This window comes from Elaeis guineensis, chromosome 3 (genome assembly GCF_000442705.2).
Source record: "Elaeis guineensis isolate ETL-2024a chromosome 3, EG11, whole genome shotgun sequence".
Lineage (NCBI taxonomy): Eukaryota > Viridiplantae > Streptophyta > Magnoliopsida > Arecales > Arecaceae > Elaeis > Elaeis guineensis.
Genome location: NC_025995.2, coordinates 86090348 through 86110194, shown reverse-complemented (window position 1 = coordinate 86110194; position 19847 = coordinate 86090348). Strand labels below are relative to the sequence as shown.

Here is a 19847-nt window from a genome sequence, read left to right as displayed (position 1 = left end):
CATACATGACATGCATACATGCAAAATCTCCTTTTCTCCTAATCTCTGAGTTTGGACGCCTAGTTACAAAACACAGTTTTGCCTTCCTTTCATTAAGCATAATTTTGGTGAGTAATGCTATGGTTTCCTTGCCGCTCGGGAAGAACGACAGACTTGCTCACATCTCCATGCCTCTTATACTTAATTTCCAACAACCGTAACTTGCCCATGTGATCCAATTTTCTGGTCAGATTTTATATGAAACTGCGTTAGCCAAACGACAGAGGATTGTCACCACAATTGACCTATTTAATTTTCTCAATATATCTGAATAGAAATATAACATCCGATCAAATTGCTAAATCTTAAATCATCAATATTCATACTTGGCAGCGGACCAAATTTGGAGCCAAGATCAGGAATACAGCTATTTTCTACTCGGTAACGTAACTGATCATAAGATCACAGATTATAAACTACAAACCTCCATTCGACCCAACTTGATCACAGGGCCTCTCCCTCTCATTGATATATCTGTTCAATCTATCAAAAGCACGTCTAATTGTTAGGACAACAGTGAATAGTTTCAAAGGACACAGGATAAAACCTGACGGGAGTAAAACAGCTTTCGATTCCCAACTATATCTTCAAAAGATATAAAAAGCAGACTCCTCTACATGATAGATGCTAAATACTACCATCTGACTACCACGGAAAAATCATCTTGCAGACATGAAAGAGAAGAAATCTTCTCTTAAAAACTATCATATGTTATATTCTTCATAGATCACAATGAGAAAAATTTATTCAATCAAGTATATCCTTTGGTAAGATTTATGCTAGTCTGAAAAGGAAAAACCAGAGCATAGAAAAGGGGAAAAGGGCAAAGCACACCAAAATGCAATCTCTTGCAGCTTAGCATTTATAAAAAAAAAAAAAAAAAAAAAAAAAAGGAGCAATCTTGGTACACAAATGCCCAAAAGGTCATACCTGTACTTTTATTTCCAGAATTAAACAATCATTGAAGTACATTACAAACTTGAATTAGCTGTAGGAAGGAATTTGACACTAAAAAAGACTGGAAAAAAATTATCACACGCATACCAGCAGATCCATGTAATCAGGGTCTAAACAACAACGCAAACATCCACAAGGATGACTGTATTTTACCAGCATCTTCTTATCTCATAGTGAGAATGTGTAAGTATGTTTGGGCTGGAGGAATCAGTTCAGTGTACGCTTATATTTGGCATCTCTTTGACACTGTCGACAAAGAATGGTAATGCTTGAAATCAAAGCAAAATTGGTGGACCGATATGCTGCTGCAGCAGAAATATATGAATTGACATATTTGAAGAAAGGGAGACTCCATCTTATCAACTGCAGGTCATCTTGCTGTGGTATCTGAAAACAATAAGAAAATGAGATTAGAAAATCAACATCTATTGTTGAAGAATTGTGGCTGTGCTTCAACCATTTTCACTAAGAAATAGAGAGGAAACAACTCGAGTCTCTGGAAAAACATGAGTTTTTTAGAAAAGTGGAGAGCTGCCCAAACCAGAAAAGATAAATATCCCAAGGTTTCCAAATTGCGTCCCATGTGTATCCATTTGAATCTCCGTATATGAGTCATGGGAGCTACTTATGGTAGATATGCTTTTTACAGAATTATTGCATCATTATGACAACCGTCTTAGTATTGTAAGTTGATCTAAGTATGCATGTACGGTCATGGCAACTTGTGCTGTCAAAAATTTAATATGACAGATTAATACCCTCATCCTCATCATATTTGGGCCTCAACTTGCCACCTTGCATCTCTGGAACACATTGATCCAAGAACAATTCAATCATTCTCCAGTAGCGGTCCCCACCCGAAAGCCACGTGTCCATATGCATGCCATTTGGAAAGTCAACAAATAGACAATGTTGATTATGCTCAACCACTTTCTTATACAGCATCTGCATGTGAGATGGAGGAACCATCTCGTCTTGCAAACCAGATACGAACAGAATTGGCTGTTTAATCTGCAAAGTAACAAAAAAAATAATCAAATGGGAGCATAGAAAGCCAGTTCAAGAATATGCACCAAAAATAAAGGGGCAAATAAACAAGATGGCACAGAAAAAATATAAAGTGACAGCACTTGAGATAGAGGAAATGAATTTAGGAGGATGATCATTAGAAAAAGATTGCATGATGTTGACTAACATAAATTTTTTTTGGTAAGACAGTTATATGAAATTATATGTTGTACTTTCGAGACATGCATTTGCAATTCTAGAATCAGAATTGTGGGTTCAATGATACAAGCTTTCCCAACATTCAGTATTCAAATATACAACACTCTCTCATCAGTCAAAAAAGCGTAGGACCAGAGAATGTTCTAAATTCTGTGGTTAAATTGTTCATAAGGGTATCTTTAGATTCTCTTCTTCAAGAAAGTAAAAACTCAGACAGAACAGCATTACTGAGATCCACCAATTACATGTTAAAAAAGATGCATCAGCAGACATTCTTTTAATTTCTTTTCAATGAGTTAAAGGCATGGAATATTGAAAGTATCTATGCATTGGACAAATTGCTGAGAAAGCTGACTAAGCATGCGGCTAAATGTATGAAAATTTATTGAACATGTATCTGTAAAATTCAGAATGCTGTGAAGAATCAAGATATAATGAACTCCAGGTCATGAAAGCATGGTAAGTATAGTATCTCTCAAGGTTTGCTATGTTGGTATCAGGGCCAGATCAATCAGCTGGCAGCACAGTGGGTACGCCCCCATGCTGTTCTATACTGGGCTTGAACTGACACAGAAGAGAGGGTAGGGAGAGAAAGAGAACAAAAGAGCGGAAGAGAGAGGGAGACGTAGAGAGGGCTGCCAGAGAGTGGAAGCAGGGGCTCCCCCTCCTCTCGGTCGACACAGGGGCATCCACCCCCATTTCTTATCGCTTTTTAGTTTGCCGAAGTTCAATGAGGTTGGCAACCCCTCCAACAGTCTCTTGTTTCAATTGCCAGAACCATCCCGATCTGCCACCGCATGGCTTGATACGTCCTGAACCAGACGATTCGAGACAGTGCTGCAATCCTTGGTGACTCTCTATACTGTGTGGTATATTTGCAGAGTAGGAAATTTTGAAAATTCAGCAAAATTTTGAAAAGAAAAAGACATGAGGGCATGTCATCCCCTGGATCTTCATACTCACTTGCAGTCATGTCATTGCCTATTGGATCTACCGACATGACTAAAGAAGACAATGGTTCTTCCAGAGACAATCTAGATCCATTTTAGTTTCAGATTTAAAAACCACTATTTTTTCCCAATCAGAGCCACCTCTTATGCGCTCTCTCTCCTACTGTGCATCTGCTCCATCCTAGAACCCCACCGCCACCCAAGCCAAAAGAAAAGGAGGGGGAAAAAGGCACTAAGGCACCAAGTCCACCTTCTCTGTTTCAATTGTCTCAACCTTTTCAAGAAATTATATAACAATATTTCAATAGTGATAGATCTAAAGAATCTCATTCTAGAGAAAAGGATGCTATGTAAAATCACAAGGATAAACTGAAAGGGCATCTTCCCATGTAAACAGGACAAGGCTTGTTATTTATCAATATTGAACTATGATAACAACGTCAGATAAGATTATGGCTAGGCTATTTTGCATTATGCCCCTTCGAATTTTTGGTCATAACTCTGTAATTTAGCATTTTGCACGAACACCCTTTCAATTAAACTACTTTGAGCCAATGCATGTTCTCCCTCCCTAAGAACCCCATGTTCACATTCCTCCACATGTGGCTCAAGTGATGAAAGGTTTTCATTTGCTACCATTTGCAACGGTCAACCCAACCATGATTAGAGTTATTTGATCATGATTAAAAGTTAACTTTTAAAAATGACAAAACTATACTCTAATCCATAGTTGGAGAAGAGTATTTATGTCATTTTGTCCCCAAAACAGTTAGTTTTAAAGCTAGTGAATGGCAAGGGCATTGATGCAAAAAGAAATTATTTAAAAAGGTATTAAAAGAAAATGCTAATTTACATGGCTGTACATGTAAAGTCAAAAATGGCAAGGGTGAGCCATGGAGCAATGATAAGGTTGCTCCATTATGACTTGGTATCATAGGTTCCAAACATGAAAATAGTCCATCTGCACGTGAGGGCAAGGCTACACACATCCAATCCTCCTCACACCTTGCATTGGTAGGAGCCTCATGCACTAGGATGCCTTTATATATGCAAAATCAAAATTTTAAAGGTTTAGAAATATATTTTTTTAAAAAAAAAAAAACTAACAAGCATTCTACTTTTTTCAAAATGGACCAGTCCACTCAACCAAATAAAAGATTTCCTCCTCTAGAATTCTTCCAAAAGACAAGTAAATTGCTCTTTGCTTAGACTGAAATCAAATAGAATATCCTTGCAAAGCAAATTTTCCAAAGTATTAAAGGCTCACCTGCCCAATAATATCAATGGTACTCCATGGTGAGCGTACAAGAAAATTTAACACCTTCAGTCCTTTTGATGTACTGCCACCAATGAACCACTTTAAGAATGGTAACAGAACTCCAGCCATGTCCAAAATAGAGGTGAAAGTATTCTCCAATATTATAGCAGAAACCTGCAGTTTAAAATTATGTAATACAATCACTGTGTTAAATATCGTGCAGGGGTGTAATAAAGATCAAATCAAACTTCTAAAAAGCAGGAAATTTGAAATAAAGAATTTCAAACAGAATAAATGTCTGAATAAAATGATGGCCAGACTGGCTTGTCTCCAAACTTGGAAAACAGAATCAATTTCAAACCTAATTTGAGCTTTTATGAAGGTACTAAATCACTTGAATTGCATAATGTCAACCATTTATTTTATCAGTCCATTGAAAATATCTCTTTCCTTCAATAATACAGTGATCAGAACCATATGTCATCTTACATACACTTATTTTATGGAAAATCCATCTAATTCCATTTAGGTGGACACCAAAAATCAAACATAAAGAGGAAGAAAGAAACTATAAGGAAAAGAAATCCCAATTTTATCAATTTTCGACCAATATTCAGTAAGTTCTATGTTACTTGGATACTTCATATTTAAACCATCTAGGATTGTTGACTAAAATATGCCATACCATAGTGAACTAGGTGGTACGAGGTATACCATACTGCATCAGTACTGGTATGCAATACTAGGTATGCTGAACCGGAACTGTACTATGCATACCGACACAATAATAGGGTGGCACCAGTATGGGGCTGATCCGAGATGGCATACCTTGGTGTTGATACTTTTGGACACTTGAATGCAGCACAATATGGCTAGACACTCCACTTTGAAGTGCCTTGCTGATGTCATACTCTAAACTTAGCATTTTTTTTGGGGGGTCATTTAGGAGAACTCTTAGTTTTAAGTGCTGGACCCTTTAGATTGAGTAATTCTTTTTCATTTAAAGTTACAAACATTTTGTTGCTATTTGAAGCAACATGTCCTCATGTTTTGTATAAAATTATCGAGATCACATAGGCACTTTAAGCAAAGCATCACTCATGTTTTAATATAAAGTACTCACAAATAATATGAACTATGATCTTCATACAAAGTAATCACAGTTATATGAACACATATCCTAATTAATTATCAATTTAAGTGCCCCAAGATATCTTAAGTAACTTTAAGTGAACCGCAAATAACTGAAACAACTTGTAAACACTTAATCTATTAGTTTGTTTGTTAGACAACATCTAATAACTCTTCATTCCCTTTTAAATTTCTCTTTTTTCAATAGGTATCAAAATACACTATATGTTTGTGTACGCATGCATGCTTGGAGGCTACCATGTCCAACTCTTAAGGATTCCTAAAGTGCCAAGTGCCTATCTTACTAAAATGAGCATCTGTGATTACAATTTTAGCAATGATACTTGATGATAGAATCTTCATTTAATATCAACAACGACAAGGAACCAAGATTGTCTAAAATCCTAAACCTGAAGGCCATTGATAAAGAGACCACTATATAGGAGAGACACCAATAGTGGAAATAGGCTTCCATATAAAAACTAAGATATTTATCAGTGCCATTCAAATTTGGCAAGGAGCTTGTTTGGTAGCCTTGCAACTATGTTAAAGCTCTGCTTCTTACTAGGCAAGCAAGCTTGGCTACTTTGGTCATCCAGGAGTATGACCATTAGTCATAACTGAAAACTACCGAAGTTTATCCATTTCAAAGGGCCGCCTCTGAAATGAGTAGATATTGAGCTACAACAACTTATTACCTTTTAAAGTGATCTACAACCACTTATTCATACAGAGTTTGGGCTTTTGTGTCCAACGTAAACCGATAAGGCTTGCTTATCATGGTTATATATGTATGCATCACTGTGTAACTCTTAGATCGCATCTACACTTTTGATACTACTAATATATCTTTTACTTTTGACATATATCCTTAAAAATCTACTTGTTTATAAAAAATAGCTTATCAAGCTACTTTGCAGTAGAACAAGGAGTAATATAACAATATTCCAAGCTAATTATGATATGAAACAAGCACATCAATTGATGAACATATTGTACACCATTTTTTTAGGATTGAATTATCTTTCTTCTTCATGTAAACTTATGGTGGTTCATTTACAATGATCATGATGAACACCATCTTTCACAATAACATAATAAGTCAACCCCCTTGCATTGGAATTTCCAAATAGGAACTTGATTGGTTAATCAGAGCAAGTTGTGAAACATGGTATGGGTAAAAAAGGGTAAGAAATCAAGATTTAACCAATATAACTAGAGAAAACCAAATCTTAAATTTGTAAACAGACACCTTCACTTAGTCAATCAAAGAGAATGATTATCTACTAACTGCTAAGGAATCTTATTTTGATGATCCTCAGCAACCATTAGTAAAGATTTAAGGCAAGATTTTAAATCCCGTCACATGGAGATGTCCTGATTTCTCCATGAAATGAGAACCCTGCTGTCCCATTCTATTCCAGCAGTGATCCTAGTCATGCAACCTGATAGTTATCCTCCACCTCTCTCCCCTTCTTTTCTTTCTTTCTTTTTTTTTTCTTTCCTACTTTTCTTTCCTTTTCTTCTATGTTCCTTCTTTCCTTTCTTTTTTCTTTCTTTTCTTATCCCTTTCTTTATTTTTTCCTTTTTCTTCTTTTCCTCTTTCCTTTCTTCTTCTTTTCTTCTTTCTTTTTCTTCTCATTCCTTTCTTTCTTTCATTTTTCTTCTTATTCGCTTTCACCTTTTCCTTTTTTCATCTTTTCTTCCTTTCTTTCCTTCCTTTTCATCTCTCCCTATGTAGATGGATTTCAAAGTCTTGACCCCATCCTAGTCCTATTTTCTCACAAAAAAGGATGGGACAACCAAGACAAGTCTTAATTTAAGGAGACAGTGAGGCCGATGTGGGATAAGCTTCTAGTGTGCTCATGAGTTGATGAAAACTTGACTCCCGTACCAGGCATATTGATATATTGTACGAACATGGTATAGTATGAGGTCCGGTACCAAGATGGTGAAGCTACTACCATTCATACAACCAGTTTTAAAACCATGATATGTAACATAATATCATTTCTCTTAGGTCATATTTAGTACTTTGAAACATGTGAAAATTAAGCCAAGAATATATGGCATCATTCTAACTCCTCTTGCTCTATTCCCTAAACCACCCATAGCAAATTTCATCAAACCAAGTGTATTAGTTTTGTAACATAAGGAAACTATAATTGCCCTTGGATCAACAACATATTATTTAACTTACACATGCACACACAAGATCTGTGCCATAGAAGATCTTGAACCTGGGATAACTGACATGAATGATTATTTAAAGCGAAGGTATTTGCAATTAGAAGAAGGTTTAGGATTGGACTCATGGAAAACTCATATTCCTTGAGGTGGTTCTAACCCCTTCAAAGAAGTCTTTAAAGAACACTTACATATTGAAGGACATCCATACAACTTGCAGCTTCTCAGCCTCTCTTTCTAGGACCACCCCTTTTAAGCTTAGATAGGTTTCAGAGTGAACAATCCCTGAATGCCAAATGAAGGGAAAAAAGATTGCTATGTGTAGGTCTTCAGTGAGATTCTAGTCTTCATGTGTCAGTGTGCACATGAACATACCATCAATGTGTAGTGAAGTACTTCATCAAGATGCTAATGAGAAGAGCAAATAATCAAAAACTCGAAGCTCAATGATATCATAAAACACAGTATTCATTCAAAAAAAAAATGGAGCAGCCAGATTTTATATGTAGATATATTTGTGCATATTAAGACTCATATACTTTGTGATCAACAGTTGATCTCAGAAATTCTCCTGTCCACTCTACCCTCTTCCTGCCACTCTCCAAGTTGTGGGTGAAAGTGCAAATTATGAGCAACACCGGAGAAAGATAATCTTGCAAACTAAAGTGCTGACTGTATAAATTGCAGCAATCAGATGTCAGTAATTAATATATGTAACCTTTGATAAGCACAAATGCAAAAAAGTGTTAAGATGTCAGTAATTAATGGGTATGGTAGGAAAATGGAAGAGAGTTTTACAGAGGGCATAATATATGATCAATTTAGACAATACATAGATAAGGTAAGCCAGGCCATTATGATATTTGACAAAAGAAATCTTTTATCTGGAAACAGAGAGAGGAATGCTGCAATTCAAGGTATGCTGTCTCAATACCGGGCTCCAAATCGGTGCCACATTGCTATTATGTCAGTACAGGGCCAGTTTGGCATATCAAGTGTCGGTACACCCCCAAAACTACATACTCATACGATCCGGTATGGTTTGGTACGTCCTGTACCACCCAATTCGATACCATACGGCAAACCTTGCTTCAATTATATATAGATGGAGACAACATAAAATGGAAGCAAAAGGCTAAAAAAGTAAATAGCTTGAGTAGCCAAGCAAATGGAGTTAACAAGTTCTGGTCCAAAACGGGGAGAAAAATAAAGTCTACAGCATCAGATTAACAAAGGCAAGGTGCAGATGCAAATACGAAAATATTTTTGTGAGAAGACATGCCTTGTCAGGATTGTTTTTTGCAAGAACCGATCCTACAGCACCTCCAAGAGATCTTCCAAAAACAACTATTCTGGATGTATCAATGTCTTTTCTCTGAGCTAGATGATCAAGTGCTGCCTGGTCAAGGTGGGAAAAACAACAATCACAAGTTAAAACCTAAGTGACCAAGATATTAGTTGAAACTTAAGTCGAAAAGCATATTTGCAAACCTGAGCATCATTTGTAATGCCATGCTGTGAAGGGTAGCCATCACTTGCCCCATATCTGTCAATTGAACAACAAAGTTAACACATCTATAACGTTCCTAAAACAGTAAAAGAAGTAAGCATGGAAATGCTAAGGATTTTACAAGAGAACTACATAAGAACCAGTAAATCTTGGAACAAAGCCATACCCTCTATAAGAGAGCATAAACACATTGCACCGCAGTCTCTGTAGCATTATGCGGACAAACTCAAGACGATGAGCGATATCTAGTACATAACAGTAAAGGCCATTTAACATAAGCTAAGCTGGGGAGTGGGGTTGGAGGAGAAAGACACCAAAAGAGAAGCACAATATTTAGGATACTGCCAGCATTTTCTTGGAAGAATAATATTGTCGGACCTGCAACAACAGCAACATTGCTAATATGAATTGGGACTATGAAAGAATCAAAGGTTTCTCCAAACCACTATTATTAAAAAAAAGGCTTCTCCAAAGCAAAATTGCTTTTTCAAATATTCCATAAATTCAAAAGAATAAGAAAATAGTGCAGGCATTTTTACCAGAAGCATCCAGATAAAAACACATTATTCATGCAGTAACTGGTACCATCTTGATCTAAAGGTCATCCAAGAGCAAAAGCTATATATGTAGAAGAAATAAATATTTTGTACCCAAAAAAAAGAAGTAATAAACATAATACCTGATGGAAACATAAGTTTTGTCAGCATGGAGAACATAACCAAAAAGTTAAAAATGAACAATGAACATGTTATGACATTTTATTGACCTCACTCACATTATAGATATCTGGAGGGATGCTAGGAAGCCACACACTAGCATCCCATGCTCTCTTGCTTCACCCTATATATGGTAAAGGCCATTTAGTTATTGACAAGATTTGGTATTTAACAGAATTCCTAAACCACCTGTCATAAATGATCTTACGCATAGTAATGCCAATTGTAGTTTCTTGCTCTTCCCCTCTCTAATCCTCTGTTCCTCTCTAACTCCACCTTCTATGTACATCTTCAATCATGGAATGGGAGATAGGAAACATAACAGGGCATAGATAGGAAAATTATGCCTTCCTTGTACTCAAGATTAAGGTCATTGTACTCCCTCATCCTTTCTCATTTCATTCAGTATATCAGAATTTCCTTTATTAGAACTAAATGCTACAACTTTAGCTTTAATGCATTTCAGCCTGCATTTTCCTTAATCTAAGAGGGCTTTTAATGAATAATTCGCAAAGCATACAAGAATGATGGGACTCTGGCATGCCTAAGTTCATTTATTTAGTAAGTGAAAAGAAATCCACAAAGGTGAGAGAAACTTGATCATGCATACACAACTGTACCATGGGCCCCTCTTTTCCTCTCTAACAACCTGGGTGACATGCACTAGGTGCATAATTCCTTCCCTACTTCTAAGATGGTTAATTTAATAGAAAGGATATCTTTCAAAATATACGATGGATTGGTCCCCTGATATCTCCTCATCATCAAATATGAGATCAATCAAGTTTAGAGAAAAGGAAACCTTCAATTTAGATGGTTAAGGGGACTGGTTTGCCTTTTTTACTTTGGTAGCCCTTATCAAATCAAGTACATCGGTTAAAACCCCTTCCTTTCACAATAAATTCCTACCATAATCATAGTTCAGAATGCAGAAGTATGTGCCAATGTTTGGTGCACCCATATGAAAGCATCCATGGGTTGGAAGTGACGGTCAAAAAATCCAGATTTCCAGCATTCCCATTGAGAGAAGATTTTTTAGGAGCATTAGCATTGATCGTTTTGGTTCCTCTTAGCCTTTTTCTTTTTTTTTTTTTTTTTTTTTTTTGAGAGAGAGAGAGAGAGAGTTTCACATAGAAGTATCTAGCGCACAAAGATATATTTTATCAAAATAATCCCTCGTGAATCTTGAACAACCATATTCTCTTTGCATTTTCTTGTCTTTACTGGAGATTCATGCAGATGTTGCTTTTAATAGACATATTATTTAATAGTTTTGTTTTTAAACATTCTATTTTTTCTGTATTTCATTTATTGTCCAATTGTTAAATATTGAACCTAAACTATCAACTTGGTTTCCTTTGTTCTTTATTTTGTGCTTTATGTTTAAAAGATTTATATTTTACAGGCACTGAAAACAAAATTTGGTGGGATTACCCGTTCTATACCAAAAAAAAGAAAAAAAGAAAAAAAAATCAGAAAAAGGTCAGCTATAATGGTTATAATATTTATAGTACATTGGCATTGCCCTGATTGCAGCTTCTTTGTAATTGCTTAATACACATCAAAATGAACTTTTGTATCTATAATGGCTATAATATGTAAAGTACATTAGGATTGCCATGATGATGTATATAATTACTTAAAAGAATATGTTCTGTATCTCTCTTTAAATGATAATATTTTATAATTAATCATTAGTAATTTTGGTAATAAAATAAATAGAGGCCCATAAAGGAAAAAAAATTCTAGCTCCACCCCTAGCGGTAGCACATTTACAGAAGAGTGCAAGACCTCACAAAACTTCCCAATTATGCATCAGGGCAAAAAAAAGAGTTTGGGTATGGATCATTTTAGAGCCAAACCTTATTATAGTTATGGTTGCGAAATTAGAAACAGAAGTTGAAATTCACATGTATATAAGCCCATCCATAAACAAAGTATCAAATACGAACCTCATCTACATGCTTAATTCTTTTGAAGCTATCTAGCATGTTCTACTTGTTGTCATCATTGGAAGTTTTTTTGTTCCTAACAGTCATGGAAACTCAGTCCTCATATTAGTCTACATAAAGAGGAGTGGAGTCAACAGATACAATTCTCCTTTCTTTCCTTCACCACGGAAATGGTTTAAAAATAGAAATAAATGGAAAACAATCAAAGGATAAAAAAAAGTCAGACAAACCTACTATCTCTATATCTATATATCAAATTTTACTAGTTAGACCTAGCAAGTACGGAGAGAGAATTAATAGTAAAGAAAACCCCACTTCAGTCAAGCAAGTATCAATAGAGCATTAGTACTCAAGAAGACCAGACAGTAAATAAATTGAACGTCGAACCACCATTAAGAACCCAAAAAAAAAAAAAAAGCAAGACTAAACTTCATAGAGAATTGTAGAATAATATACAATTCCTCCACTAAGAATCAAACCAGAACCAAGATTTGACCTTTGCTACATATAACTCTAATCCTAGACCCGAGTTCACAACAAACGAGCTTTCTCTTGGAGCGATACCCAGGATTTGAACCCTGGACCTCCTCCAAGGGCAAGCCATTAGGGGAGTGGTACCAACCAACCGAGATAACGGTTGGCATAACAAACGAGCAATTCAAGCCATTTTTCCAAACAAAACGCACAGGATACCAAAGGAGAACTAAAACCCTAACCGTGGCGCAAGGAACTCGGGAAGGCGGGGGAAGGAGTTTCACCTGGACAGTTGGGGAAGAGCTTAATGAACCAAGCGTGGAGGCGGACGCCGTCAGCGGATCGGAGCCACACATCCTCATACGGGAGGCGGAGGCGGGCGGGGGTGATGGGGTAGGACTTGGACAGGCCCGGGAGCACCGGCACGTACACCAGCTTCTCCTGGAACGCCACCAGCAGCGCCAGCCCGGCCAACACCATGGCCCCCACCCCGTACACCAGCGCGCTCAGGAACGACACCATTCCTCCGGCTCCGCCTCGCGGCCCCGCCACTCGGGAATTCCTTCGAATGGGTGATGGGCGGCCGCGGGAGATTGGGAGATGGTAGTGCGGCGGGTGGAGGAAGAGAGTAGAGGGGCGGAGGGATGGATGGATCGGGTCACCGCCGGGGTCACGAGCCGCGCGTGGGCCGGCGCTTTGTGATGACGTGATCCGAGCCGGAAAGCGGGGCCGGGCAAGTGGTACGAGTGGGAGACGCGTGTGCTGCTTCTTCCTATCGTTGGTAAGCCAGCAAACAGCCTCCTACACTGCTCAGCAAGTGACATGTGTTTCAATTTTAGTGAGGGCTTTGTTTATTATGGGAAACTAACGGTCCTATATTTGGCATCACCTTTTGGGATTGACATAGTGCAAGTCTTCTTCACCCTAGTTGCAATGCACAACCTCTAAGCTAAACCACTGTGGGATAAGCCATCACTTTCTTATATTCGCAACTTCAAAAGATGAGAGCAGAGTAATGGAGCTCGAAATGGCTTCTCATATAAAAGCACTTTATGATTTGCAAGGCTTTGAGGGGAAGGTAAATGAGCAAGTTGTCTATGAGCTGGCTTAAGTGACTTAAAATTTGGAAAGTTTAGCCTACTCAAATCTTGAGACATGAATATATAAACAATTTTTATATATTATATTACTTTAATTATTATCTACATAAATAATTATTTTTATTAAATAATATAGATTATATATAATAAATGATGTAAATATAAGATTAAAAATATAATTTAAATTATTACTTCAAACTATACAAATAAAATCTTGAATAATCCGAAACTTTCGATTGACATGTTAAAGAAATTGTTTGTAAGCAACTCCACTTACCTCAAAATTAAATGAACTAGCTTGAGCTTGTGCGCAATTATAAAACAAGCCTAGCTAGGGCTAGACTTGGCTCGGGTTGCATTCAGCTCATTTCCACTTTTAGAGAGATTTTGAATATATTTTAGTTCATATATAAACTACTTTGTTTTTAAGGCCAAGATGAAGATAATATAATACAAAATATGTGCAAGTGCGAATCTACTAATCTCTATAAATCCTACATGAGCAAATTAAATAGGCAAGGTGATTGACCGTCTATGGTCATATTTGTTTTGTGCTTCATTTGATCAATTTGATGCAAATATAGGTTGGCATGGTTTGTTGAAATTGGTGCCAAAATATAGTCTATTAACATGGAGAGGGGGAGGATGGGAGTAGAAAGGGAAGGGGGGCAAGAGAGGGGAGAGATGGGTGCCAAAATATAGTCTATTAACAAGGAGAGGGAAAGGATGGGAGTGAAAAGGGAGGGGGGTAAGAGAGGGGAGAGATTGGTAGAGATGAAGAATAGGGGAGGAGGATTAGGAAAAGGAAAGAGAGTAGAGGTGATGCTACATGATCGGATCACCAATTTTAGGATTATGAGTTTGAAGATTAGATAGATATAACTTCACAAGATAATATTTATAAATAGTATAAATAAATTTTATAAGTAAATAAATAATTATAGACTATGGGTTCTAATATAAGGGTCAGAATCTATAATAAAATTAGACCGGACCTCCTAGCAAGCCAAGTTCATAAGGCCACAACTAATTCATGAATTTAATGGATTAAGTTATATAAGTTAAATTCGAATCAGATTACATAGAATCAACAAGAGTAAGTGGATCATGCCAACCCTAGATTGCTAGAGCCATTCATAAGTTTACTTGCATGCCATCCTTCTACATACATACCTCTAGTAGCTTCACATCCAAATACACATCTAAGGTGGAAAAGCATCAACTTTATTATTAATTTTCTCAATTTTTTTTCATAGAGCAAAAAAAAAAAGATTGACTCAATTCATTTTATTAATGACTAAAACATGTTTTATATATTTGTTGATAAGACTGTTATTACTTTTTTATTGCTTAAAGGAGCATTATGATAGATTTTATGCTATCATATAAATTGGGATTGCCAATCCATGACCTACGTCAGTTTTTTAATGAGAATATTTCACCTTGTATCCACTAATCTTAATGTAAATGTAACAAAAAGTAGTTGATTGCTAATAGTGATTTTGATTTGTATAGTTACTACTATAACTATACACCATGGATCTAGTTGGTATTAGTTGTCAACAAGCACACAGAGTTAAATGGTGACTGCCTCAGTCCCAGGACATGTTCAAGACCCCAATCCCCTTATTGGTTGGTCTTGGTTCATATTCCTTAATACACATATCTCTACTTATTAAATCAGTAGAACAGAGAAAGTTTTATAGCCTCAACATTTTTTGAAAAAATCTAAATAGATAATAAAAAAATCAAGTATGCCATGTCATAAAATGCTATATATATTATTTTATTAATTTTTTAACAAAATTGCAAATTTATTGAATGCTTAATAGTTTATTTTTTAATTAAAAATTGTTTTTAGGTATGCCTCCTCTGTATTTCATTAAAATGACATGGTTTGTTAGGTAGCCTGAAGAAGGAGGTCAACAATTTGTTTACATGTCCCTAAAAAGGAGGCCAGTGGCGGAGAAAGCAGGGGGCCCGTTCTGGTGACAAATTTGAAGAAAAGCCTAGACCTATGGATAAGCATTTCACTTCCCTCCAAACTCCGGATCTCGGTTGTTTAGGCTATGCCCTCCCTGCGATCCTCTTCTACTAGATCTATAAAGTTGGCTGATACTAGTCTCCATCCAAAAAGATAACTATAATAATATTTTATAAAATATTTATTATTTTGTATTGATGGTTATTTTATTTTTAAATTTAAAAATGTGTTTTCTTTAAATAGGGTAAAGGATGGAGCCATTTTGATACATCGACAGAATTTTCTTCTGACATATCGAGGAAGAAAGATATAATCCCTTTTTAGCTTTTTTTTTTTTTTTCTTTTTCCTTCTTTTGTTTTCTACTTTTTACTATGGTTGTACAAAAATTTGCTCCCGGAGGAAATAAGAGATGAGAAAGCAGCCTAGTAGGAGAAGATATTAAGGGTCTATTCTTTTACAGGTAAAAAATTTATCTAAAAATTATATTTTTTTGATAAATTTTTTTCAGTAATATTTAGATAGAAAAATAATTTATCTATATTCTTTATGCATTAGAAATAGTTTGGAAATCAGTTATCCATGTTCTTTTGTATTACTATTTTTCTAAATAAGTTGCTATGTTCTATCTATATTTTTATAATATTTTTATTATATAAATATTATTATATACTATATTATTAATATGTTAAAATAATATATATATTATATTATATTATATTAAATATAAGAATATATTATATTATTATACTATTATAATATATTATATAACTATTATATTTTATTATTATATATTATTATAATATAATATATATTATATTATGTAATATTATTATATATAATAATATAGTATAATATATTCTAAATATTCATATATAATATATTATATTATTATATTGCTATATATTATATATATTATATATATTATTATATCATTATAGTATTATATAATATATCATATAATATATTTATTATTATATATTATTTCATTATATTATATTATATTATATTGTTATATTATATATATTATATCATATAATATTATTTTATTATTATATATTAATATAATATAATATTATATTATATTATATGATATTACATTATATTATATTAATATCTTAAATTAATATAATATAATATATTATATTATATTATTATATGGTTATTATAATATATTGTATAACTATTATATTTTATGATTATATATTATATCATTATAATATATTATCATATATTATAATAGTATATTATATTGTTCAATTATTATTTATAATATTATAGTATAAAATATTAATATATTATTTATTTTATTGTTATATATTATTTTGATATATTATATTATATTATATTGTTATATAAAATAACATGGTATAGTATATTATAAATATTAATATATATATGATATTATATTATTATATTTCTATATATTATTATATTATTATAATATATTATAATATTATTATAATATATTATTATAATATTATAATATATTATAGTATATTATAATATATTATACTATATTATTATAGTATTATATAATATATAATATAATATATTTTATTATTATATTATTTTATTTATTATAATATATTATATTATATTATATTATATTATATTATATTATATTATTATAATGTAGATATTAATGTATTATATTATTTTATTATTATATATTAATATATTATATTATATTATTATATAATATTATATTAATATTTATATTAAATAATATAATATATATTATATATATTATTATATATAATATATATAATATATTAAATATTAATATATAATATATATATTATATATTATATATATATTATATAAGTATTATATTATATTATTATATGGTTAAGGATATATTAGGAATGAATTAAATGGGTTATTTTCTCGGTTGATGAAAAATGATTTAGCCACCTCCTAGATGGGTAAAATTTTTCTCCATTTCATGAGTAAATGCTATCCATGAAAAAGTAACTTATCCATCTTGAAAACTATGAGAATATGAATAAGTTGGTTGATAAGTGATATATTTTTACATTTATTGAAGATATTTTTGATAATTTATTGTGCTAACATCTTCTTAAAAATTCTAATTTTATGAATTTATTGAATTTTCTTAAAAAAATAGTGATTTTGAAAAAAAATATGAAATTAGATATATTTATAAAAAATAGATATTAATTTAATTGAAATTTTAAATATCAAAATAAAGAAAAATTTTGAAAAATTTAATACATATTTTTTTTAATTTTTTAGATAAAAATCGAAGCGAAAACGGAGCTAAAATATCCTAAAAATAAAGAAAATAGCCTTCGATGTACGGTGGATCGGTCGGTCGGTCCACAGAGCCGAGGCGCAGTCCACAGAAAACTTCACGTGGTCCACAGGCACGGCTCACAGCGAGAGAAAGATCCTGATGCGATCCAACGGCTGAGATTCAATCTGACTTAGATCCAACGGTTGCTGTTCATTGCCGATTTATAAGAGGATTCTTTTGCGCGATCCCAGGACATGATCGAATGATTATGGTTCGATTGACTTTGATGAGGATTAAAACAGTTGATTTTTGATCAGATCTGAGCTATCCAAGCTCCATCCGACGGTCAGAATATTCCTAAGAGATTAATATGATTTATAAGATTTTATGACTCATTTTCCTACTAAAAAATTATGAAAAATTTATTTATAAATAGGGATCCAGGAATAAACTTTGAGAGCAGAAAAATTGAGTAGAAAGTATAGAAAAAAAAAAAAAATTAAATAGCTTTAGGGACCCAAGAAAAAGAAGGAGAAAATTGGTTCGCTCTACGGAGCACGACGGAAGATGGAGAGGTCATCAACCATCTTTCCGACAGACTTGGCTGATCAATTTTAGATCCTTGTTATATTTTATTTTTATTTTATTTTATTATTTTTTTAAATTTTTTTACTTAAATTTTAATTTTAATTAATGTAAAATTTATTTTCCTGCACTTTAAATTCCTGTCTTTTATTTTTTGTACATAGATGCTAGGATCTAATTAGTAATCTTAGTACAATTTATTTTTATATTTTTAAATTTTTATTATTTATTTTTATTGTAAGTAGATGCTAGGATCTAGTTAGTAGATCTTATACTCGATTTATTTTTCATACTTTTAATTTTTATTTTCGACTTAAATTGCTTTCTCCAAAATTTTTTTTTTTTTGTAAAATCAAAGATTTCAAATCAAAATCATGCCTTCTCTATGATTCGATCTGACTCACTACTTTCTACATATTTTTAATTTTTATTGAAGTCAAATTTGATTGATAATCATGATGTCCTAACACAGCATCGCGATCGCATCAATTTTTGGCGTCGTTGCGGAGAAGGCATCAATTTTAATATTTGATTTCTTTGATTTTCTTATGACTATTGCTTACTAATTTTTTTATCTTTTTGCAGAAAAAAATCAAAAATTCAAAAAAAAAAAAGAAGATAGAAAGCTTCCAAATTGGTGAGATCAATCCTAACCCTAGCCTTAACTATTTTTTTAGTATTAATTATTATTTTTTTAATTAACCTAAATTCATCCACATAAATCTAATAAAAATTACATGACAAAGTAGAAACTTAATTTTTAGGAGCATTCATCATTGTAGATTTATTTTGTGATCGTGGAGACAATGTAAGCTTTCAATTTTATTATTTCATGCATCTAATTTAGTTGCATAGAACCCTTATTTAAATTGGTTGTGCATATTCATCTCAAATCAATTTAAGGCAACACCCATAACAAGATAAGGTGGAGATTTCATCACCCTCTCTTGGCCAAAAAAACCAACCAGCATCCCACATTAACCCTAGCCTAACTAAAATCAAGTAGACATTGGCCCCTAGTATTAATCGAGTTCAGTTCTGAGTATTGTGGTCAAGTCAAGTGCAAATAAGTCTGGACTTACTCCTGAAACTGGTGTCTAAGGCAAAGGTTATAAAGGCTCAGCCTAAGTGGATTTATGGTTATTTAATTGGTTCATTAGCTTACCTGACCAATTCAATTGGTGTCTAAGGCAAGCAACGGGGGACCCCCATAATCCATCTCTTATCTGCTAGTTGAAGAAGTGAAATAAACCTAATTTGTATCTAGACTAAGCCACTCTACATCGAACTGTTAGGTCTAAGAAATTCATAGGTGTCTAGTTTAATTGTTTGCTAACTTGATTGTAATTAACACTAAACCACAACTAATTCTTCCCACCTTACGTATCTAAGTCTAGGGCTCTTTCTTTCTTCTCTCTCCTTTTTCTCTTAAAAAAAAAAAAGATGAAACAAAAACAAAACTTGAATCATACATTAGGGTTTGTACTGGTATATGCAAGGTAGAAGATCTCTCTATCCT

General features: G+C 33.4%; 1 protein-coding gene across 2 annotated transcripts; it reads right to left on the bottom strand.

Moving 5' to 3' along the window:
- Positions 1-1063: 1063 nt before the first annotated feature.
- Positions 1064-13117, bottom strand: LOC105041876 (alpha/beta hydrolase domain-containing protein WAV2). Of its 2 annotated transcripts, XM_073253898.1 has the most exons (8): positions 12686-13064; positions 9602-9637; positions 9426-9504; positions 9241-9295; positions 9032-9148; positions 4441-4605; positions 1755-2007; positions 1064-1383 (listed from the first exon to the last, which is right to left on the bottom strand). In XM_073253898.1, the coding sequence occupies exons 1-8, from the start codon at positions 12921-12923 to the stop codon at positions 1367-1369; spliced, it is 960 nt and encodes a 319-aa protein (XP_073109999.1). In that variant the 5' UTR covers positions 12924-13064; the 3' UTR covers positions 1064-1366. The 2 variants fall into 2 exon arrangements, with proteins under 2 accessions (XP_073109999.1, XP_073110000.1); XM_073253899.1 differs by lacking the exon at positions 1064-1383 and having other exon boundaries at positions 1720-2007; positions 12686-13117.
- Positions 13118-19847: the final 6730 nt, after the last annotated feature.

Excerpts from the sequence above, each read along its gene's own strand:
- LOC105041876 (XM_073253899.1), bottom strand. The coding sequence starts at position 12,923 with ATGGTGTCGTTCCTGAGCGCGCTGGTGTACGGGGTGGGGGCCATGGTG. Across the intron at positions 9,638-12,685 it reads GCTCTTCCCCAACTGTCCAG|GTCCGACAATATTATTCTTC; the intron begins GTGAAACTCCTT and ends CTGTTGTTGCAG. Across the intron at positions 4,606-9,031 it reads CAAAAAACAATCCTGACAAG|GTTTCTGCTATAATATTGGA; the intron begins GCATGTCTTCTC and ends TTTAAACTGCAG.